This window comes from Scyliorhinus torazame, chromosome 18, assembly GCF_047496885.1.
Source record: "Scyliorhinus torazame isolate Kashiwa2021f chromosome 18, sScyTor2.1, whole genome shotgun sequence".
Classification (NCBI taxonomy): domain Eukaryota; kingdom Metazoa; phylum Chordata; class Chondrichthyes; order Carcharhiniformes; family Scyliorhinidae; genus Scyliorhinus; species Scyliorhinus torazame.
Window position 1 is genome coordinate 14819190 of NC_092724.1, and position 24696 is coordinate 14843885.

General features: G+C 45.9%; 1 protein-coding gene across 2 annotated transcripts; it reads left to right on the forward strand.

Moving 5' to 3' along the window:
- Window positions 1-1072: 1072 nt before the first annotated feature.
- Window positions 1073-14763, forward strand: LOC140394964 (zinc transporter ZIP3-like). 2 transcript variants are annotated; one of them, XM_072482207.1, is made up of 3 exons: window positions 1073-1128; window positions 6477-6872; window positions 13451-14763. In XM_072482207.1, exons 2-3 carry the CDS (start codon window positions 6666-6668, stop codon window positions 14189-14191), a joined length of 948 nt encoding a protein of 315 aa, XP_072338308.1. In that variant the 5' UTR covers window positions 1073-1128; window positions 6477-6665; the 3' UTR covers window positions 14192-14763. The 2 variants fall into 2 exon arrangements, with proteins under 2 accessions (XP_072338308.1, XP_072338307.1); XM_072482206.1 differs by lacking the exon at window positions 1073-1128 and adding an exon at window positions 1817-1906.
- The last annotated feature ends 9933 nt before the right edge of the window (window positions 14764-24696 follow it).

The window sequence follows — 24696 nt, forward strand, 5'->3', positions numbered from 1 at the left end:
TTTCACAGTAACTTCATTGCAGTGTTAATGTAAGCCTACTGGCCCAAAATGCCAGCAGGCATAGCACCTCCAACAGGATTTCCCATCAGGGAGACGGTAATGTCACTAGACTAGTAATCCATGTGTCTAGGCGAATGCTCTTGCAACATGAAATGAAAAAAAATGAAATGAAAATCACTTATTGTCACAGTAGGCTTCAAATGAAGTTACTGTGAAAAGCCCCTAGTGCCACATTCCATCACCTGTTCAGGGAGGCTGGTACAGGAATTGAACCCGTGCTGCTGGCCTGCCTTGGTCTGCTTTAAAAGCCAGCTACTTAGCCCTGTGCTAAACCAGCCCCTTGAGTTCAAAACCATGGAATTTAAGTCCAATTACTGAATCTGGAATTGAAGATTAGCCTCATGATTATGAAAATTATCATAGAATTTACAGTGCAGAAGGAGGCCATTCGGCCCATCGAGTCTGCACCTGCTCTTGGAAAGAGCACCCTACCCAAGGTCAACACCTCCACCCTATCCCCATAACCCAGTAACCCCACCCAACACTAAGGGCAATTTTGGACACTAAGGGAAATTTATCATGGCCAATCCACCTAACCTGCACATATTTGGGCTGTGGGAGGAAACCGGAGCACCCGGAGGAAACCCACGCACACACGGGGAGGATGTGCAGACTCCGCACAGACAGTGACCCATGCCGGAATCGAACCTGGGATCCTGGAGCTCTGAAGCAATTGTGCTATCCACAATGCTACCGTGCTGCCCATTTGGTCGTCATAAAGCGCACCTGGTTGACCAGGATATCTGCCATCCTTAGGTCTCCAGGTGACTCCAGACCCACAGCAATGTGGTTGACTCCTTACTGATCTCTGAGCCGGCCACTCAGTTCAAGGGCAATAAATGCAGCTGCCCTTCTCAGCGATGCCCACACCCCATGAATGTATTTCGTTCAAAATCCCCCCCCTTTAAATAACACCCAGGGCTGAGCTTTGTAATCTCCCTCCACCCCGTGGGGGGTAAAGGAATTGAGAGCGGAACCATTTTCCATCCCTTATGTTCCTCGGTCGGAAACATTTGACTGTCACCAGGCGCTTAGGAACGCGGGTAAAATATTACCGACCCGGGCAGGGTGAGGATTAATTTGACTTTTCGCAGCTGAAACCTTCGCCCTTATTGTTTTTAAATGTTCCGATTCGAGCTGCTGTCGAAACTGAGATCCACCGCCGCCGATTAATTAATTTAAAGCCGAGGAGGGGGGGGAATGAATAGCGCGCGGGCGGGGCTGAGGGGCGGGGTTGTCTCCGTAACTGACGGGCGCGCGGTCCTATCGGCTGCAGGAGCCGGCTTTCGGTGCTGGTGAGTGTTCAATCAGAGCGCGGGGCTGGGTGAGGGGGCCGGACCCTGTGACTGACGGGCGCGCGGACCTATCGGCTGCAGGAGCTGGCTTCCGGTGCTGGTGAGTGTTCAATCAGAGCGCGCGGCCGGGGGTGGGGCTGGGTGAGGGGGGCAGGACCCTGTGACTGACGGGCGCGCGGACCTATCGGCTGCAGGAGCCGGCTTCCGGTGCTGGTGAGTGTTCAATCAGAGCGCGGGGGCTGGGCTGGGTGAGGGGGCCGGACCCTGTGACTGACGGGCGCGCGGACCTATCGGCTGCAGGAGCCGGCTTCTGGTGCTGGTGAGTGTTCAATCAGAGCGCGCGGCCGGGGGCGGGGCTGGGTGAGGGGGCCGGACCCTGTGACTGACGGGCGCGCGGACCTATCGGCTGCAGGAGCTGGCTTCCGGTGCTGCTGCGCGTCCAATCAGAGCGCACGGTCGGGACCCTGCAGGGGCGGGGCGGTTAGTGCGGGGCTGCTGGCTGTTTGACTGTGGGAGGCATCACCGCGGAGGGAGCTACCTGAGTGTAAAAGGTATTGAATGTAGATGGTCGGCTCCATTTAATCATGTTTGATTCAGTCACAGAAAAAGTTAATAGGCAGGCGCAGCAAGCAATTCGAAAATAAAATGTTTCTGTCGGCCTTGATTGGGCAACTGGAGTAGGAGAGTGAGGAAACCTTCCCACAAATACACAAAACCTCGGCCACACCACAGCTGGAACCATTAAAGACTTCGTACTGTGCTCACCCCAGTCCAACGCCGGCATCTCCACATCATGGGAACCATTTAAAACATTGGCGACCTCCCATTCAACACGAGGACGATGTTTTTCCTCTCAGAGGGTGGCTAAGCCTGTGGAATTCTCTACCCCCAGAGAGCAGTGGAGTCATTGGATATATTCAAGACTCAGCTGGACAGAGTTATGATCGATGAGGGAGTGAAGGGTGGGGCGACGGGGCAGACAGGAAGGTGGAGTTTAAACCACACTCCAATCAACCATCTTTTTAAAAAGTAAAGTTAAGAGTACCCAATTCATTCCCCCCCCCCCCCCCCCCCGATTATGTGGCAATTTAACCTGGCCAGTCCACCTAACCTAGGTGTTCGGTGCTGGTTTAGCTCACTGGGCTAAATCGCTGGCTTTGAAAGCAGACCAAGGCAGGCTGGCAGCACGGTTCAATTCCCGTACCAGCCTCCCCGAACAGGTGCCGACTAGGGGCTTTTCACAGTGACTTCATTTGAAGTCTACTTGTGACAATAAGCGATTTTCATTTCATTTCATATCTGCACCAACTCTATCCCCCTAACCTGCACATCTTTCGACACTAAGCGGTAATTTAACATGCCCAATTCACTTTACCTGCACATGTTTGGACTGTGGGAGGAAACCTGAGCACTCGGAGGAACGGGGAGAAATAAGTGATTTTCATTTCATTTTCACCAGCCTACACATCTTTGGGTTGTGGGGGAGAATGTGCAAACTCCACTCGGTCAATGACCTGGGGCCGGGATCAAAACCGGGTCCTCGGTGCTGTGAGGCTGCAGTGTGCCACATGCCACCCATCAGCCATGATCTCACTGAATGGTGGAGCAGACTGGAACGGCTCATTGAGCTACTTCTGCTCCTAGCTTTTGTGTTGTTGTACAACTACGGGCTCCTTTCCTAAAAAAAGATGTACTTTCCCAATAAGAAATGCAATGAAGCTTCACTAGACCAGTTCCTGAGATTATCCTATGAGGAGAGTTTGACTAGCCTATGCCAATGCTTTCCTGAAGTCAAGATGAGGTGCTCTAAATAAAATTCTTAAGGGGCCTGGGAGGATGCTGGGAGTATATCTCAGGATAAAGGGGTGGCTGTTTAGGACTGAGTTGTCGTCCCTTCTAAAAGGGTTGTGAATCTTTGGAAATTTCAATCCCAGATTGAGTATATTAAGTCAGAGATTGATGGATTTTAAATACTGGGGAATTAAGGGACAGTGAGATAAGATGAAGCTGAGGTAGCAGATCAGCTGTGAACGTATTGAATCTTGGCATGTTTGAAGGGTTATATGGCCTCGTCCTACTATTTTTCTTGTTCATTGGATAGTTTAGGTACAAGGATTGTTGATGTATGAATGGACATGGAAAAGGAGCTTCCTAAGTGTAAATTATCAATGGAATTTTTTGAGCAATGGCAGTCACCTCAGTTAAGTGTTAGAACGATCTGTTATCATTGGCATTTCCATATCTGAATGAGACAATAAGCCAGTTTGTACATTCTAATTTTCTTCACTTTCCTGCACTTCTGTTGTTGATGACACGAGCTGGGATTTCAACCCATGATTATTATCTAGCTTCCAGTGGCTGGACTTAATGTGTGTGAGCCTGGACAGTAAGCATTGGACAGACTAGAATGTGCATATGCTTGCATCCCAGAGGAATCCATGAATAGCAATTAGCAGCTCTAACCCCAGAATGTTTCACAATCTGTAACCTGTAGTATTGAGACCCAAAGTCAAAATCAGGAACTTACTAAATTATTCTGCACTGGACAATGCATTCACTAAGTCGAACAGCATGGAGATCCCAGTAATAATTTCCTTTGCCAAAAGATTTTCATCATTAACTTATCATGTACGATTTGGGTAAATCGGGGGTGGCGCAGTGGTTAGCACTGCTGCCTCATTGCGCTGAGGACCCAGGTTTGATCTTGGCCCCAGGTCACTATCAGTGTGGAATTTGCACATTCTCCCCTTGTCTGCGTGAGTCTCATCCCCACAACCCAAAGATGTGCAGGGTAGATGGATTGGCCATGCTAAATTGCCCCTTAATTACAAAAATTAAACAAATGTTTTGTAAAGATTTGGGTAAATCGCACTGTTAATGTTGATGCAAGGTTTTAATTGTATTTTTAGTGTGAAAAATGATATAGCAGTTAACAAACGGTTAAAAAGATGGCACACCGGCACAGTGGTCAGCACTGCTGCTTCACAGCACCAAGGAGTCGTGTTCAATTCTGACCTTGAGAGATTCCCTGTGTGGAGTTTGCACTTTTTCCCTGTGTCTGTGTGGGTTTCCTCCGAGTGCTCATGGTTTCCTCCCACAGTCCAAAGATGTGCAGGTAAGGTGGATTGGGCATGTTAAATTACCCCTTGGTGTCCAAAGATGTGCAGGTTAGGGGGATAGAGTTGTGGGGTTAGGGGGATAGAGTTGTGGGGTTAGGGGGATAGAGTTGATGCAGACATGAAATGAAATGAAATGAAAATCGCTTATTGTCACAAGTAGGCTTCAAATGAAGTTACTGTGAAAAGCCCCCAGTCGCCACATTCCGGCGCCTGTTCGGGGAGGCTGGTACGGGACATGATGGGCCGAATGACCTCCTGCTAGGAATCCTAGGAATTCTATGGTTCTAAAATACAGTACAACTTCAATACTGAATATTGCAGTTAGTCCAAAAATCCTGTTGCTCTGCTATCACTTTTTAAAATTGAAAGGCTGATAGTATTTTTAAAAATTCGTTCATGGGACGTGGGCGCCTCAGGCTGTGCCAGCAATACTGCCCAGTCCTCTGGGACAGTTAAGAGTCAACCACATTGCTGTGGGTCTGGAGTCACATTAGGCCAAACAAGGTAAGGACGACAGATTTCCTTCCCTGAAGGACGTTAGTGAACCAGATGGGTTTTTACAACAAGCGACAATGGTTTCATGGCCACCATTAGACTTTTAATTCCAGATTTTTATTGGATTCAAATTGCACCATCTGCAGTGGTAGGATTTGAACTTGGGTCCCCAGAGAATTACTCTGGGTCTCTGGTTTACAATGACAATGCCATTATACCACTGCCTCCCTTGCTTCCCTCCGTGCACCTGGCGTTTGAATTCTATGCATTCTGAAAGGAAAGCGATCTCCCAGGGTTTCCATTTCTGACCATTATCCAGCAGTTACAGCTAGAAATCTGCTGATATCAGGTTCTGATGATGATAATGATGATAATCACTTATTGTCACAAGTAGGCTTCAATGAAGTTACTGTGAAAAGCCCCTCTTGCCACATTCCGGCGCCTGTTCGGGGAGGAATTGAACCCGCGCAGCTGGCATTGTTCTGCATTGCAAGCCAGTTATTTAGCCCACTGTGCTAAACCAGCCCCGTGTTTCCTGAAATGGAATAACCCATTGATGTGGGCTCGGGAGAAATTGTCACTTTGCTTGAAGTTTAGATGACACTAGTGGAATTAAATCTCATTTTTAGTAACCGTTATATTTTTGATCCATGTTGCTATGGTGTTTAATAAATAATTTGCAGACTGGGCATCAGTTTTCTCCAGCTTGTAGGGAGTGTCATCTTTTTCTTATTCCTCTACTAACTGACTGGTACCATAGTGCTTATGTTATTGGACGAGTAAACCGAGACCGGGAGAAGGGTGGCACAGTGACACCGTGGTTAACACTGCTGTCTCACAGCGCCAGAGACCCAGGTTTGAATCCGATCTTGGGTCACTGTCTGTGCGGAGTCTGCACGTTCTCCCCGTGTCTGCGCGTGTTTCCTCCGGGTGCTCCGGTTTCCTCCCACAGTCCAAAGATGTGCAGGTTAGGTGGATCGGCCACGCTAAATTGCCCCTTAATTGGAAAAAATTAATTAAACGAAAGATAAATTCAGTTGATTAAATAAATCTGGAAGAAAAAGCTAGTATCAGTAATGGTGACCATGAAACTGCTACTTGGTTGGTTTAGAAGAAACACATACACATCACCATTGCCCATTTAGGGAAGAAACTCGGCCCTCCTGATTCAGTCTGAGTACAGACCCACGACAAACTGCTCTGTGAAGTGGCAGAGAAAGCCTGTCAATTGTCACGGAGACTGCTCACCACCACCTCCTAGAAGACTGTTAAAGATGGACAATAAACCAGCAACACCCAAATCTCTGTGACTGAATCTATACTAAACCCGTCAGAATATACTTTTAAATTCCAATCAGTTCAGTCATCCCATATGCTACACTCCTCTGCCTCGCACCAGAAGCCAGTGGCTAATGTGTTAAGCAGAAACTCAAGTGACCCAGCATAAGTTTGAACATTGCAATGAAGAAAAGAAACTGATGTTGTCAATAATTGTTTCTCTCCTTAGGTACAATGAACTTGGAGGGATTCACAGGTCATCAGAGAGGGTGTTCATTGGGACTGTTCTGCCCTTTTCTTGGAGAGCAAAAATGAGAGAACAGAAGTCGATGGTATAATTGAAAGTCGAGCACTTTAACCTCTTGTGTCTTTGAATCCAGACTCCTGAAAGACGATCCCACATTATTCTGATTTGAAGATGAATATTTTGGTGACTAAATTCCTCTGCATGGCTGGGGTCTTCATACTGATGATGCTGGGCACCCTGTTACCCGTTCGACTGATCCAAATTGACTATGAGAAAGCACACAAGTCCAAGAAGGTGCTCTCACTTTGCAGCGCGTTTGGTGGTGGAGTATTTCTGGCTACCTGCTTCAATGCATTGTTGCCAATTGTAAGGGAAAAGGTGAGGACTGCTAATTGTCTTTGATGGCGGAAATGAATGTATAAAGGGTTGGTCAGGATCTTTTGCAGGTCAAAAATCCATTGAGTTAAACTTTAAGGAATCCTGGAAGTAGCCTGATTCAGCTTTGACAAAGAGTCATCCAGACTCGAAGCCTTAGCTCCCTTCTCTCTCCACAGCTGCTGTCAGACCGTCTGAGATTGTCCAGCATTTTCTGTTTTTGTTTCAGATTCCAGCATCCGCAGCAATTTGCTTTTAATTTATGTCTGCTATTAGAAAGCCTGCTGGAACATTATGGCTCACCTGTAAAACTGAAGGAGCCTAATAGTTGGACTGGTGCCTTGTTACATCTCGAGTACAATATCAGCAAATCAAAACTGTTTTCTTTACCCATGTTTGGTGTTCTCCAATGCATGGGTTTGTGATGTGAAATTCCAATTTGAGCCTAAATAGATGAGCAATAAATGCATTGCTTTGTTTAAAATCATGTAATGCTTACAGCATGGAAGCAGGCTGTTCAGCCCCTCCGTCCACTCACTCTCAGCAGCTTTGACTCTTCCACTCTCCTGCCTGTCCTTTTACTGTAGCACTTCAACTTTTTTTCTTCTAAACTTGCTTATTCAGTTCTCATTCAAAGCCAAGATTGAATCTACTTCACTGCACTCTCAGGCAGATAATAACAATTTGCAGTGTATCTAAATAAATATTTTGCTTACATGGCTATTACCATAGAACCATGGAATCCCTACAGTGCAGAAGGAGGCCATTTGGCTCATCGGGTCTGCACCGACCCTCCAAAAGAGCACCCTACCCAGATCCACTCCCCCACTCTATCCCCATAACCCTGTAACCCCATCTAACCTGCACATCTTTGGACACTGAGGGAGGATTTAACACGGCCAAACCACCTAACCTGCACATCTTTGGACTGTGGGAGGAAACCGGAGCACCCGGAGGAAACCCACACAGACATGGGGCGAAGGTGCAAACACCATACAGAGAGTCACCCATGGCCAGAATTGTACCAGTGCTACCCACTGTGCCGCCCTCTTCGTTCTTTTACTATTCACTTACATCAGTGTCCTTTCGTTCTCGATCTTTCTGACAATGGGAACAGTTTGTCTCCATCCAGACCCATTTTAATTTTGAACACCTTTATCAAATCTACTCTTAATCTTACCTTTAAGGAGAACAGCCCTAGCTTCTCCAATCTGTCCACATAACTAAAGTCGCTCCTCCCTGGAACTGTTTCCATAATTTTTTCTGCATCCTATCTCAAGTTTTTACATCCTTCCAAATGTAGTGCTCCAGTTAAGGCTGAACCAATATTTTATAAAGGTTCACCATAACTTCCTTGCTTTTGTACTCTATGCTGCTACTAATAAAGTTCAGGATCCATATCCTTTATGAACCACTTTCTCATCCCGCTCTGCACCTTGCAACAATTTGTGCACATTTATCCTCGGGAACCTCTGTTCCTGCACACCCTTTAGATTTGCACTCTTTATTTTGTATTGCCTCACCTCACTCTTCATACGTTTGCCTGCCTCATGCCGTCTCTTAAAACAAAATACGGATTCTTGTTTTCAAACCCCTCCACGGACTCACCACTCCCTATCTCTGTGATCTTCCCCAGCCCTACAATCCATAGTGTCTTTACATAGAACATACAGTGCAGAAGGAGGCCTATCGCGTCTGCACCAACCCACTTTCAGCCCTCACTTCCACCCTACCCCCGAAACCCAATAGCCCCTCCTAACCGTTTTGGACACTAAGGGCAATTTAGCATGGCCAATCCACCTAACCTGCACATATTTGGACTGTGGGAGGAAACCGGAGCACCCGGAGGAAACCCACGCAGACACGGGGAGAACGTGCAGACTCCACACAGACAGTGACTCAGCGGGGAATCGAACCTCGGACCCTGCCGCTGTGAAGCACAGTGCTAACCACTGTGCTACCGTGCTGCCCCACTGTGCTATTGTGCTGCCCTTCCTGATTTTAATCGCTTCACCATTGGCAATCATTCCTCAGCTGCCTGGACCCTAAGCTTTGGAATCCCCTTTGTGCCATCCTACATCTCTCTTCTCCATTAAGGCGCTCCACAATCTACCCCTTTGACCTGTTTTGGCAATCTGCCCTAATGTTACCTTATGTGGCACAGACTTTGTTTGGTAACGCTCCCATGAAGTGCCTTGGAATGTATTACTATATTAAAGGTGCTATATAAATGCAAGTTGATATTGTACAATGTTTCAGCTCTGCTATTCCAAAAATGTGCAGGCTCCACAATGGCCACTGCATTGGTCGATCCATTAAACAAAGCTGCAAAGAGAAATTACATCCAGCCTTAAAGGCCGACACAGCTGCATTCAGTTTTTGCATGGCATACTTTTTCTTGCCATTGTTTTCTGACAATGTCAAAGTTTGTCTGATAGCACTTGTGTGTAGCTCCTTGTTATTTTAACAGTGTTGCATAAATGTAACTTCTTGTTATTTTGCTAATGTGCGATGCTATTCTCCAGCTACTGATGAATTTGAGCTGTTTTGTTAAAAGGCCGTATTTGTATAGCGAGGAAGTTGATCAAGCACTTAGCAGGTAAATTAACTGAGGAATGTTAACAGTGACCTATGTATTCTGTGAAGATGGTCAGATGGATTGAAATCCATCTTTTCCACTCCTGCCTAATGATGCATTCTCCATGCTATAAATAGTGCCTTCTATTATGACAAACCTAAATGAGATGAGATTATAACACCCTTTGAGGTTGTACGTGCTTGGAAGTAGAGGATACCATGCGCTTTTTCAATGTATATTTTGAGCATTTCTGGGACATAAGATAGAAAGACGATAATTCTCAAATCCCAAACCTCTAACACCATGAAAGACGAGGACAGCGGGCTCATGGGAACAACACCAGCTGCGGGTTCCTCTCCAGGTCTGACAGCATCCAGGCTTGGAACTATAACACTGTTCCTTCACCATCACTGGGTCAAAATCCTGGAACTCACTACCTAACGGCACTGTAGCAGCACCTTCAACACACTGACTTCAGCAATTCCAGAAGGCACTTCGCCACCATCCTCTCAAGGGCATCTTGGGACGGGTAGTAAACGATGGCCTTACCCGCAATGCCCACATCCCATCAGTGAAAACCTGATTTAAAACGTGCTTTAATGCCCAGACTGCTTTTATCTCTTCCATCACCAGTCGTCCTTTTGGTTTCTCTGAGTGAGGCTGACCATGTGGTAACAGTCTGAAGCACTGATGTGGTCTAGAATACTTAAAATGTGGAACTTGCTACCACAAGGAGCAGTTGCGGTGAATACATAGAAGCTAAATAAACAAACGAGGGGAAAGGACTAGAAAGATATACTGATAGGGTTAGGTGAAGAAAGCATATGAAGATGACTTGGATGTAGGGATAGAAGGTACGACAGCCAAATTTGCAGGTGACACTAAAATAGGTGGGATAGTAAGTTGCAATGAGGAAATAAGACATTTACAAATGGCTATAGATTGGTTAGGTGAGTGGATCAAAATTTGGCAGATGGAGTTTAATGTGGATAAGTGTGAGGTTATCCATTTTGGATGGAAAAGTGGAAAGGCAACTTATTATCTGAATGGGGAGGAACTTCAGAGTGCTTTGGTGTAAGGGGATCTGAGTGCCCTCGTGCATGAATTGCAGAAATTTGTGTGCAGCACAGTTGCTTCACAACTCCAGGGTCCCAGGTTCGATTCCCGGGTCACTGTCTGTGCGGAGTCTGTACGTTGTCCCCGTGTCTGCGTGGGTTTCCTCTGGGTGCTCTGGTTTCCTCCCACAATGCAAAGGTGTGTAGGTTAGGTGGATTGGCCATGCTAAATTGTCCTTAGAGTCCAAAAAGGTTCGGTGGAGTTACTGTGTTATGGGGATAGGGTGGAGGGTGCCCTTTCCAAGGTGCAGACTTGAAGGGCCGAATGGCCTCCTTCTGTACTGTAAATTCTATGATTCTATGTTCCCGCAATTGTATAAGACATTGGTAAGACCGCCTCTGCAATACTGTGTACAATTTTGGTCCCTTTATTTGAGGATGGATGCAGTTGCATTTCAGGCAGTACAGAAGAGGTTCATGAGATTGATTTCAGAGATGAGGGTTTGTCTATGAAGAGAGATTGAACAGTTTAGGCCGATACTCTCTAAAGTTTAGAAGAATGAGAAGAGATCTTAATTGAGGTATACAAGATACTAACAGGTATTGACAAAGTAGACATGAAGTGGATGCTTCCTCGTCTGGGGCAATCTAGAACGATGGGCCATAGTTTAAGGATAAGGGGTAGCAGATTTAAAACAGAAATGAGGAGAAGTTACATCTCTCAAAGGGTTGTGAATCTGTGGAATTCACTACCCCAGAGTGAGGTGGATGCCCGGACTAAGTAAATTTAAAGAGCAGATAGACAGATTTTTAATTTAGTAATGGGTTGAAGGGTTATGAAGAACGAGCAGGACGGTGGAGTTGAGGCCAAGAGGAGATCAACCCTGATCATATCGAATGGTGGAGCAGGCTCGAGGGGCTGAATTGCCCACTCCTGCTCCTAGTTCTTATGTTCTTATAAAGCAGGAAGGTGAAGTTGAGGTCGCTGATTGGCCATGATCTAATTGAATGGAGGAGCAGGCTTACCAGGCCGAATAGCCTGTTCCTGCTCCTATGTTCCTAAGGACTGAAGGAAGTTCACGTGGAGCGCAGTGCCATCAGGCCGAATGGTCTGTTTCTGTGCAGTAAATCTGCTGGAAGACCAATTGGGCAGTGTGAATTTGCAGCAAGTTAGAACTGATTTGAGAATATGTAAACTCGTTTGCTTATTTCTCCTGTTCACCTCAGGAGAATAAAAATTGCATTGCATTGATTGGGGCTGGATTGATAGTCAATCCAGCACAGCACCAACCAATCTCCCAGTCCCCATGGTCAGCTGAGGTTCAGCTGTTAACAGTCTCTCTACTTGGCCACAAAGCTGTGGGTCCAAGATCCACACTGGGGCTTGAGTGTGTAAATCTACGCTGATACCCCAGTGCAGTACTGAGGGAATGCTGCTGAGTCGGAGGTGCCATCTTTCGGATGTGAGATTAAACCGAGACCCCGTCTGCCCTTGGGTGATGTAAAAGATTCCATGGCACTGTTTCACAGAAGAGCAGGGGATTTCTCCTTGGCGTTTTGTCCAATGTTTATCCCTCCATCAATATCACAATCAGACGATCGGCTCCTACATTACAATAGTGACTGCCCGTCGGAAAGGTGTTTAATATCTGTCAAGGCGCCATATAAATGCAAATCTTTTTTTTCTCTTTTCATGATCACAATGATGATTGTGGAACTTTGCTGTGTGGAAATTGACTCTTCCCCCCCCCCCCCCCCCCCCCCCCCCCCCCCCACCCCCCCTATCATACATTATAACAGAGACTGCACAATGTACCCTCTAATTTGTTTACCTGGTGCTGGACTCTATAAGTGTGTAGTTCCTTTAAACTTTCCTTGGCACATCCATACATGAGGTAATTTAACAATGCCAGTTTGTGCATGGGGTCTTTTGGGTTTCTGTGCAGTTTAGAGGTAACATTGTTACACTTCAAAACGTACCATTAGCTGTGAAATGTTCTGTGAAGAGTGCTGTTTATATGCAGACAGATACAGCTCTGAAGGAGTGCAGACCTTGTATTGATTTCATCTTCTATAAATGTGCATTATCATCACTTTAGACTGTCATTTCTGGAGGGAAACGCCAGTGTCATTTGTGCCACATATATTCACAGAGGCATGATTGCTTGGAAAAAGTAACAAAACCTTTTGGGATCTGTTGCTGAATGCCCTCACTTAGTCATTCTGTGTTCCTCTGCATACTAAAAGAATTGACACATCAGCACAGAAACCAATAGAGTGCAAAATACTCAGTATTTGTGCTGACTTACTGGGGTACAGTTAACCTGTCATAACTTCCTTGCAGTGTCACACCATGGGGACTGGTATCGATGTGTATGTGCAGGGAATTCAACACTGGGTTCATTGAATGCCAGTGAGCAACAGGAATCTTTTGAAAACAACCTTATACCATTGCACTATAACAATGTGCCAGAAGAACCCAAGAACATCCCCTGCCACCCCCCCCCTTCCAATCCCACCTTCCCTAGCGCAATGTCAATTTCAGTTGGAGTTCACCATTTTGAAAACTAGAAACCAGAAGCGTGAGAACTGGGTTATTTTTAATTTCCTTTTTCCTCATCCACGGGCATAAAAACAAATTGGATCCACTTTCCCGTCACGAGCTGAGATTAGCAAAGTCAACTGCTTGGTTGAATTATACTCTGAATTTGCCGAGTAAATCACCAAGTGGCCTCAATTCCTTTTTTTTTTAAACCAGGAAGCGAAGGAGTTTCCCACTAGATAATCTTTCCAAAACCGGTCACGGTAAATATTAGTTACGATGTGCGAAATGAGCCACCAATCATTTTGGGGTTTCTTGTGGAGAAATGTTTACTAGTCTTATTCATCATTCTGTTCGCTGCTCAATTTAAAACTTTGTCCCACCGATTGTTAACTTCCTTTTGCAGGTTCAAGAGGTACTTAAAAGTGGAAACATATCAACTGACTATCCGCTGGGTGAGACAATGATGATGGTGGGATTCTTTCTGACGATTTTTATCGAGCAATTAATTCTGACGTTTCGAAAGGAGAAGCCATCTTTCATTGACTTGGAGACATTCAATGCAGGGTCAGAGGGCGGCAGTGATTCAGAGTACGAGAGCCCCTTCATTTCACCGGGGCGAGGTCAAAGCACTCTGTACAGCCACAGCTCCCACTCGCACAGCCATTCCTTGAACATGTCTGATGTGCCCCGCTCCAGCCCCTTGCGCTTGCTCAGCCTGGTGTTTGCCTTGTCTGCCCACTCTGTGTTCGAGGGCTTGGCCCTGGGCTTGCAGGAGGAAGGAGCAAAGGTCATCAATCTGTTCATCGGAGTGGCAGTTCATGAGACGCTGGCCGCTGTGGCGCTGGGAGTAAGCATGGCCAAAGCAGGCCTACTGATGAAAGACGCGCTGAAGCTGGCGCTGATGGTCAGTGCAATGATACCAGCTGGGATAGGCATTGGGATGGGCATCCAGAGTGCTGACAGCTTTGGCAGTCACATCGCATCAGTCCTGCTGCAGGGCTTTGCGGCTGGCACCTTTCTGTTTGTCACTTTCTTTGAAATCCTGGTGAAAGAGTTTGAAGACAAGCACGACCGCCTTCTGAAAGTACTTTCTCTGATCCTGGGCTATGCACTGCTGGCTGGCTTTGTATTTCTAAAATGGTAACATTTTGTCTTGGTTCAGCTTTCACTCCAACTAAGGCACATGATCAGGATGTTTGATTACTATCTCAGATCACAGTTTTAGTATTTTCTAATCTCTTACATTTGTGGGTCATAGTACAATAACCAGTGTCACTGTAAATAGCTAACTGGATTTATGTTTGCTTCAAGTATGCTGTACAGGCTTGACATTGGGTTTATTGAATGCCAGTGAGCAATAGGGATTTTTATAAAACAAACTTAAACCATTGCACTATAACAGTGTGCCAGTATATCTCGTGTTATTCTTAATTAATCTGAAATTGCGTCTAGCAGTATGTCAACCTAGTGTTACCCAGTGGTTTCTGCGGAAATGAGTGATCACTGCTGACTGTTACAACTGTTGGTTCACATGCCCAACATATTTTACAGAGATCCTAGTAACAATACTGCTGAATATGTCTATGTATGTGAATACCATATAAGGTTTAAATTATTGCTGAGTTTTTCAAAGCATATGCATTGAATTCCCTCCTGACTGCAGTGGCTTTTATGCAGAAAATGTATTTGTAAGCATTAAACAAACTTCTGCAGGGTTGTGTTTTTGATAGAATTGGGTCTTGTGATCTGATGTGTTTCTCTATTGCTCCTTCGTACTAAAATGGAGTGCCAGTGTCAAAATTAAGAAAATTTACAGGAATTATGTATTTTCCATACTGTGTCACGAGCAGGAGAATCCCGTGTTCTTGTATTGAGTTTGCAGATGTCAGTCAGTCTGGGGGTTAAAGTCATCACACGTGGCCCGAACTAAGGAGACGAAAACATCACCACTATTCCAACTACCGATGTTGGTCGCCTATTAAAAACACAACATATAGGGCAGCACAGTGGTTAGCATTGCTGCCTCACGGCGCAGAGGTCCCAGGTTTGATCCCGGCTCTGGATCACTGTCCGTGTGAAGTTTGCACATTCTCCCCATGTTTGCGTGGGTTTCGCCCCCGCAACCCAAAGATGTGCAGGGTAGGTGGATTGGCCACGCTAAATTGCCCCTCGGTTGGAAAAAATTAATTGGTTACTCTGAATTTATTTTTTAAAAACACAACATATTGTGGAAGTTGTGCGAGGACTGATTTTTCATTCCCATCCCCTGCGGTTCGCAGCCTGCTGACACTGAATAAGCCTCGATGGGATACATTTTTGTGGTGACTGCAAAATTATGCCATGGTGTTTAAATGGAGAAAAGTTAGCAGGTTGGGCTTGGTGAAAGCAGAGAGGGCATAATTTCCTACTTTTATCGTGGCTCTGAACATTGTTACTCAGTCAGTATCTTCATTGAGGAAAGTTTGAATGGAAGGCGGCACCAAATCTAGCAGTGTGAAAGAATTAACTTTCAGCGCCTAGATTAATGTACTTTTGTTAAATCAACCCTCCTTGTGTGCTGTAGTTACAAACCTTGCCGAGCATTAGAGTCAGTTCTGCTCGTTAATGCAGCTCGATTGTTTTGTTGGACTGTGTTACTATGCTGTGTTAACTATTCTCCCACAGCCTGGGGCCTGTGATTAGTTTCTGTGCTACGGGACTGAGATGAGGAAAATCAGCACAAATCTGATCAGCAAACCCTGCTCCTGGTGACATTCTAGTGACCCCTACTGAAAATCTGTGCGTCAGATGGGGACAGAATCGAACTCTGCTGTACTGTGATGCCACCACCAAGAGATAGGATAGCACACCGTGTTGGCACTTAAACAAAGGACAACCTTATCAGGGTACGGTACTGGAGAGAATCCAGTGGCGGTGAAAACCCGCACTAGCAGCCCACAAAATAAAGTGTTGCCTGTACTTTATTTCTTACAAGATGACTGCTGATGGTTTTTCCTTTTATAAACAGAGATGTACAGGAAATAGTCCTGTCATACTTGCCAGGAATTCCATGCGTGCTTTGAAAAGCTCAGGAAGGACACTGTTTCCTATGGATGGGATTGGCTGAAGATTTGTGGAGTGTAATTGCCCTCTTGGGATAAAGGTTGTTGCCTGAGTAACAGCACATCATGGCAAATAGGAGCAGTTTGTTGTTGTTTGTGGATTCCTGAGACATCTCCCAAATGGATCTATAAATGTCTCCATTTCTTCCAGCCTTGTGAGCCTGAGAAACTTTCACACTGACGTATTCTATTTCCTCCTATTTCTTTCCTGAAGGCACTGACTCTTGCAGGGGTACAGTCCCACAGGCCATGCAGATTTATACCTCACTCAAGTGAATTGACTTCCTTTGTGAGTCTAGATAGTGGGCGCGATTCTCCGCTTCCGTGACGAAGTGCCCACGCCGTCGTGAACGCTGTCGAGGTTCATGACGGCGCGAAACGGCCCCGATCTCGACCGATTCAGGGTCCGAAAATTAACTAGGATCAGAGCCGCGAGAAACTCGGGGGGCGTGTCGCTAAAGCAGTGTCGTCAGCGCGCACCGGGCATTGGCGCTGCATAAAAGTGGCGCCGCGTCATCCGCCGCCTAACTGGCGTCACCCGCGCATGCGTGGTTGCCGTCCTCCCCGAGGCCGCCACACAAGAAGATGTCGGATGGATCTTGCGGGGCGCGGAGGAAAGGAGGTCCTCCTTCAGAGAGGCCGGACTGCCGATCGGTGGGCACCGATCGTGGGCCAGACACCTTTTGAGTCCTACCCCGGTGAAAGAACCCCACTTGCCCCCCCCACAGGCCGCCCCCCCCCCAGTGTTCCCACGCTGTTCCTGCCGGCAGTGACCAGGTGTGGATGGTGCTGGCGGGAAGCCGTCGTTTTGGGCAGGCCGCTCGGCCCATCCGGGCCTGAGAATAGTGGGGGTGGTGGAGAATCGCCATTTTGGGTGTCTCGGGCGATTCACCGGACTGTGCCGCGCAGAACTAGATAGTGCCGATCTCGCCGCTTGGGTGCATCGCGGGAGGGCGTCGGACCGGCGTCGCGTGAAAAAAATGGCGCCCCAGGCGATTCTCCCAAACGGCGCGGCATCGGAGAATCGCGCCCAGGATGTGCAATTAGGCTATTCTGCCGCGGGGACTGGATGAGAAAATTATACACTGCTTGCAATCACCTGAGTCCCACCCAAGTAAAAGTGAGGCTTTTAGACATTGAAAATTGCTAGAATAATATTACTGTAAACATATGTATTTTGCTGAATAGCTCCTTTTGTGAATGCATATTTTTCAATTATGGCAACCTAAGTCAAATTTTAAGTGATGTGCACTAACTGCAGTAGTATGAGGTGGAAATGTGGAGCATCGAGTTGCTTCATTAGTAATGTTTACTGAATCAATTCAATTTGAGAAGCCATTTTTCTCAAGCAGCTGCAAAAATGTTAACCGAAGGGCGGCACGGTGGTGCAGTGGTTAGCACTGCTGCCTCACGGCGCTGAGGACCCGGGTTTGATCCCGGCTCTGGGTCATAGTCCGTGTGGAGTTTGCACATTCTCCCCGTGTCTGCGTGGGTCTCACTTCCACAACCCAAAAAGTTGTGCAGGGCAGGTGGATTGGCCATGTAGAATTTCCCCTTAATTGGAAAAAAAGAATTGGGTACACTGAATTAATTTTTTTTTAATGTTAACCTATCCTTCAAACAATATAAAATATGTTTGCAGGACGGCCTTGAAGTAAATCGTACATGAAGCACTTGAGGCTTTTAAGACATAATAAGGTGTGTACCAATGCAAAATTTTTTCAATGCATTACTCTCAGGGGAGCACTTATTGTAACCTGTTTGATTTTGATAGAAAAAGATGCACAATTTAAATCTATCAGAGTTTTACAGCACCTTCGCATCTAAAGAAGAATTATAATAGGTTATTTATTTGTATTAAGTTCAACTGTCTAATGGAGGTTGTATGAAAACTGATATTTATTTAGTATGATATAATGCTGTTGTTTGGGCCCGTGGTTGTAATTTAGTTGAGGTGCACCTTTGTGTGATGGCACCTGATGCTGGTGGTTGTAAAACCTCAGTCTGCTTTACTTCAGAAATTTGGATTATAATGTGGATTGGAAATGCAACTGCCTGTATTCCTTTTGGCAGGCAGTAGGTCTATCGCTGATTAAATGCATATTTAACTAGAGTGAGATTGCCACCAGGTATAGAATAATTCTGCCTGCTATCCTGATCATTTAGTGGGTAAATAATAATCTTTATTAGTGTCACAAGTAGGCTTACATTAACACTGCAATGAAGTTACTGTGAAAATCCCCTAGTCACCACATTCCGGTGCCTGTTCAGATACACAGAGGGAGAATTCAGAATGTCCAATTCATCTAACAAGCACGTCTTTCGGGACTTGTGGGAGGAAACTGGAGCACGCGGAGGAAACCCACGCAGACACGGGGAGAACGTGCAGGCTGGGCACAGACAGTGACCCAAGCGGGAATCACACGTGGAACCCTGGCACTGTGCAGCAACAGCACTACCGTGACCCTGATCACTATAGAGTGGCTGGTCCTGGATTCGATCCCCATTTCTGCTGAATTAAAAATAATTATTCAAGACAATGGAAGCCCTTAATCCATCTCCTTGCTTTCTCCAAAAATCAAATCAAATTCAAATTGAATCCAATTCATGGTCCCCACAAAAGGGACAAACTAGATCCAAGCTGACAGGAACAGGCATTACAGCTGATCTCCAGCTTGATTGCATGCGGGATCTTAACCAAAAGTTTGGGACGTTTTGTGGATCACTAACGGAGCCACAAAACCCCCAAAAGCTGGAAGGCCAAAAAGTAATATCTGAATTCCGACTCCAGCCGCCCACTTCCTGCTGTTAATGCAAGTGGCAAGCTTTGGGGAGGGGGTGGGGGGGGGGGGGGGGGGCAGACACCCAACCACTTCCGGATAGCAGGTTACCAATTTAACTATTACAATGAGACAGCATACCTCCTGTTTAACCATCAGGAAAACCAACAACACTCCCCAGAACCCTCCAGCCTTCCGCAGCCTCTTATCCAACACCTCCGCTCTTTGTTGCAGCTGGGAAACAGACAAAAAGCAACAACTGAGTCTGCCATTAAATTCAGCAGACCTGATAAAAACAAATTTCTTCCATGTCTCCTGAGCTCTGACCCTACCCCTGCTTAAAACAGTTGTGAAATTTGTACCCTGGGCACTATTTTAGCAAACAGGTTAATAGTTGCACTAAAATTAATATAGAGGGGGAAAAAAATCAAACTCGGGCGGAATTCTCCAATTATGAGACTTAAGTGCTGACGCCAGCGTGGGAACAGTGGTGTTTTATGACAGGAAAAATGGCGCAGAGGCTGCACCGATTCTCTGTCTGGTGGGGAGGCTAGCAGGCACACAGCGTAAAGACCCCGGCTCTAGCTGCGGATAACGCCGGAGAAATACCGGCTCCGTGGCCGCACATGCGCATGGTGGCGGCCTGCAGTGGCCGCACCGTGCAACATGCCGCCGGCCGACAACGGACCCCGCCTGCCAAATAGTGCCCCCCTTTGGCCAGGCTCGCCACCCCCGGACCACCCCCCCAACCAGTGCCCCCAGCCTCCGGCAAAGCCCCCCCCCCCCCCCTCCCCCCCAGTCCCTGGATCGGCTGCCCCCCGCGGGACTCAGTCCGCAGCTGCCACGTCGGGTTCCCGATAAAAAAATAGCATGAGTGACCCACACCGTCGGGAACTCGGCCCATCAGGGGAGGGCCTCAGGTAACGTCCTGAGGCCGTCCATAAGACGTGCGGCGTAAATGCTGTTTTCGAGGGGACAGAGCATCGCAAAAGCGGTGCTGCCCCCGATTTTGGCACCGACGGGGATTGTCCGACCGATCGCCAAATGCAATTTCGGCATCGGTGACCGGAGAATCCCGCCCAGGGTCTCTCACTGAGCTTGTAGTATTAAAAAAAAACATGCTTTGTTCTTTCCCTCCACTTTTTTCCTTTTTGTGCTGCTTTCCACATGAGTGCTACCAATTCCGTGCACTAGCCCAGCACCCGGTTACCCTCCAGCAGTACACCAGGCCTTCCTGTTATCTGTACTGTCCTGTCCTCCGTTTCATCAGGTCGCAACCAGGCTTCCAGATGACCGTAATATCAGAGAAAATGCTGGAAATACTCAGGAGGAGGCTTGGCATCATCTGTTAAGAGAGAAACATAGTTGACTTTCAGTTCCATAATCTTTCATTCGAACTGAGCCCAGACCTGATGGCAAGTCACAGACCTGAAACGCTAACTCTGTTTGTTGCTCCACAGATTCTGCTATTTCCTGTTTTTATTACGGGTTTCCAGCATCCACAGTATTTTGTATTTGTTCCAGATGGTCATGCCACACTCCTTCCCAGGTGGTGTTGTCACTGGGTTACTCTGATGCCAAAAACTGCAGGAAAAATCGCATAATATGTTTTTACGATGTGCCAGTAGATTTCTCATGGGATATTCTTGATCAATCTCCTTTACCCCACCGTCATCAGTAACCTACCTGCAATCACCAGCCCTGCTGCCTTTTCAGTGTCATGCATCAATGAAAATTCTGTAGCCATTGCCCAACTTTGAAAACTAAATCAACAATTTCACAGTTTAAGTGGATGCAGTCTGAAACTTTTGTGCATCTGTTATTATGCTTTACTGAATTATTTCTCCACTTCATCCAACCTGAATTGCCAATTTTTAGCTGACACAAATACAGCATCAATCTAAAATCCACCACTCCACTTCTGGATGAAGGGAAGACCTATTAAGAGAACTTTAGGTTGAAGACGATGCAGGCTAAACTCTAACTTAAACAGAAGCAGCTTCACACTTCCATAAAATAAAACTACCGGCTGGTGCACTGAATACTTGCAAAATGAAATTGCGATTGTTATCTGAACAATATGGGTCTGAGGTAGGAATGAGATGGGCAAAATGACCAGTCCTAGTCCCTAAAGAAGATGTATGATTAGTTGTCATAATACAACTTGAGGATGTCAGGTGACCCTCTGAGTGGACTGACTCAGACCATGGTCCAGCGCCTGGGATATGGGTGTAGCAGAGAAAAAAGTGCAGGTATTGTTTCACAAATCATTGAGTGGTCTTTATGTAGGTTTTTACTTAGAATGATGATTCTCAACAAACTGGAGTGCACCTGAACTAAGGGATGTGGAAAACTTTGAATGATTGTAAGGCTTTTTAAAAAAAATTCTGGCAAATGATCCTTTTAGCTTTTTTTTAAATGCTTGGGGAATTGGGCTAGGGGGCATGGGAGGTGGCGAGAAGTCCCCTACCTTGGGATAAAGCTACCATTATGCAGCTCCTGTTTGTCAGACCAAGACTTTATCTAAAAACAGGTGCTTGGCAGCACTTGAAAATAGAACGAAAGAGATCCATCGTTGCAGCAGACCTTGCGTGAGAAAGCATGCACCGCTTTGTGTATTGTATCCTGAATGTATTATATCACATAATATATTGTTTTGTAGAAATACTAACATTTAAAATCAAGAACTGTGGAGTATATTACAAAATAAAGCTAAAAATTCCAGGTATCATTGTAAGTTAATGATTTCAAATTTGGTTTAATTTTTTAATGTATTTAGATGAGTTTCCACAAAGGGCTCAAACATATTTAGTATTCCAATCATCTCTATGGTAGAAAATCAATGCGCCAGTAATGATTGTCTTTTTGCTTGCATGGTTTTTTTTTTTGTTGCCCTATTTATTCATTTATGGGCTGTGATTGTTGCTGGCAAGGGCAGCATTTGTTGCCCATCACTAATTGCCCTTTAGACGGTGGTGATGAGCTGCTACCTTGAACGGCTGCCATCCACCCGGTAAAGGTACATCCACAGTGCTGCCAGGAAGGGAGTCCAGGATTTTGATCCCACAGCAGTGAAGGAACGGCAATGTAGTTTCAAAGCAGGATGGTGTGTGGCTTGGTGGGGAACATGCAGGTGGTGGGGTTCCCATGCATCTGCTGCCCTCGTCCTTCTAGGTGGTAGAGGTCACGGGTTTCGAAGGTGCTGTCGAAGGATGAGTTGCTGCTGCGCACCTTCTGGATGGTAGTCACAGCTGCTACTGTGCACAGGTGGTGAGGGAGTGAATGTTTAAGGTAGCGATTGTGTGGACTCTGGACTCTTTTGTTCCACAAGGTGTCCAGCCACTTGAATGTTTTGGAGTCTCGCTTATTCAGGCAAATGGAGAATATTCCATCAAACTCCTGAATGAAATGAAAATCGCTTCAAATGAAGTTACTGTGAAAAGTCCCTAGTCGCCACATTCCGGCACCTGTTCGGGGAGGCTTGTACGGGAATTGAACCGCGCTGTTGGCCTGCCTTGGTCTGCTTTCAAAGCCAGTGATTTAGCCCTGTGCTAAACCAGCCCCTGATAATCTTTTATTGTCACAAGTATGAAGTACTGTGAAAAGCCCCTAGTCGCCACATTCCGGTGCCTGTTCGGGTAAGCTGGTACGAGAATTGAATCCGTGCTGCTTGCATTGCTTCTGCATTACAAACCAGCTGTCTAGCCCACTGAGCTAAATTGTCTGCTAAACTCCTGACTTGTGCCTTGTAGATGCTGGACTGGCTTCAGGGATTCTCATCTCTTGAATCATAGAATTTACAGCGCAGAAGGAAGCCATTCGGCCCATCAACTGACTCCAATTCCACAGTTGCTGGCCTCTCCTCTGATCCCTGGTTGAATCTCTTGTGCAAGTTTAGGTAGTAAGTGCTGACAAACTATTCAACCATGCCATCTATCATAGCCAAGTCTGTTGCTTCCCTCAGCTGATTACAGGACAGATACAGATGAAGGAGACTGTTAGACTATTTTGTCCACTTGTTGGCTTATCCATCCATAAAAGAGTCTGCGTATTCCCGAAGAAATCATTGGATCTGAAATGAAAATTCTGCCTCGTGCTTTTGTTGCCCGCTTGCTAGGTGGGGGTCAACTGTAATGCTGTTCCTGCAGACTTTGGCTAACCGAACCAATGAATCAAACCCTTGGCCTTTCTGGAGTGGAGGACTCAGTGCCACTCTGGGCATCCCACCCAATCTATTGTGCCAACTAAATGTATTGATATTCATCTACAAAGAGCTGAGAGACACAATATAATATATGGGGGGGGGGAAAGTTGCTTCTTAGATGTATTCTTGAAGGGGGCTTATCCCAACTGATGTTTCCAAACTGATGGTCAAAGTCCAAAAGAGGCAATATCTTCTTCAACTTCTTCAATTAAATTATTATTTAATTATTTTTAGGTTGTTGAATGTCAATGTCCAAGAGGAAAGGTGGGAATAGTTGTCTTCCTAGCCTTTGCTAGTGACATTGTCTGGAAAATGCTACACAGTGGGTATGCCAGGGTGTCCCCATTTGATTATTTTAACCCATCTCTTGCTTTAAAGCCCCAAATAATAAATATCTTAAATACAGAAAATGGAAGGAATGTACTGCAAGTTTGTCCGTATCTGTAAAAGCCAATGAGACTGATTATCATTTGAGTGCAGAACCATTGTAACTAGATAACAGGCTACTTGTCCAATATCCTGTCCCGCATGAACTGAAATTCCCTCCGATTAAGTGGTGGGAAGGCCAGTGCCATTGTTTTTGGGTCCTGTCACAAACTTCTTTCACCATCAATTCCATCCTCCTCTCCGGCTACTCTCTCCAGCTGCACCTGACGTTACACAACCTCGTGGCCTTGAGCTGAACTTCTGACACCTTTTTCCAGATGGTACTTTAAAACCGAGATCCTGTTTGCCCTCCAAGGTGAACATAAAAGATCCTGTGGAACTATTCAAGGCAGAGCAGAGGAGATATTGCCAATGGCCTGGCCATTATTTATCCCTTAACCAGCATCATTAAAATCAATTTAGAAGAAAGGTATCACGAATGCTGGAAATTTGAAATAAATTAGACATACTCAGCATATCAGGAAGCATTTTCACCAAGGGAAACAGAGTTGCAACATTCACGTTAATGATCTTTTGACTTTTATGTCCACCCGGGAGTGACAGGTAGGGCTTCCATTTAATGTTTAATTCCAACTTGTTTATTATTGTTCTGGATTTTCAACATAGATTTTATATTCCAGATTCTGGAGTGGGACTTGAACCCACAACCTGTTGACTTAGAGACAAGAGAGCTACAGACTGACGCATGGCTGGCATGCAGTTAAAACATTCAGTTTCAAAAAACCTTTCCCTAATAGACTGATAGCAATGCTCATTGATAATTATGAGAATGAAAGTGGTGAGCTTAAGAATTTACCGCCTCCAGGTTGCCAGTGACATCGTTGACAAGGCCATGAACCAAAATATGATGTACTAACCATTTTAACGTAATACTTCAGAACTAAAAATGAATAATTACAGTTCACTTTTTATATATTAACTACTGAGCTCCCCCTCCCAATCTAATTATTTTGAAGTGATGTGCCTCTGATTAAGCATAGGGATGCATGTTTTTAGCTGTAATGAGCTATTGCAGATGTTAATTGCTGTGTTTAAGGAAGAATGAATCAGTGGTTCTGCTCGTGGTGACCTGCAGGGATCTCCAGGGAAGCTATTCTCTTCTCAACTGCACCATGGT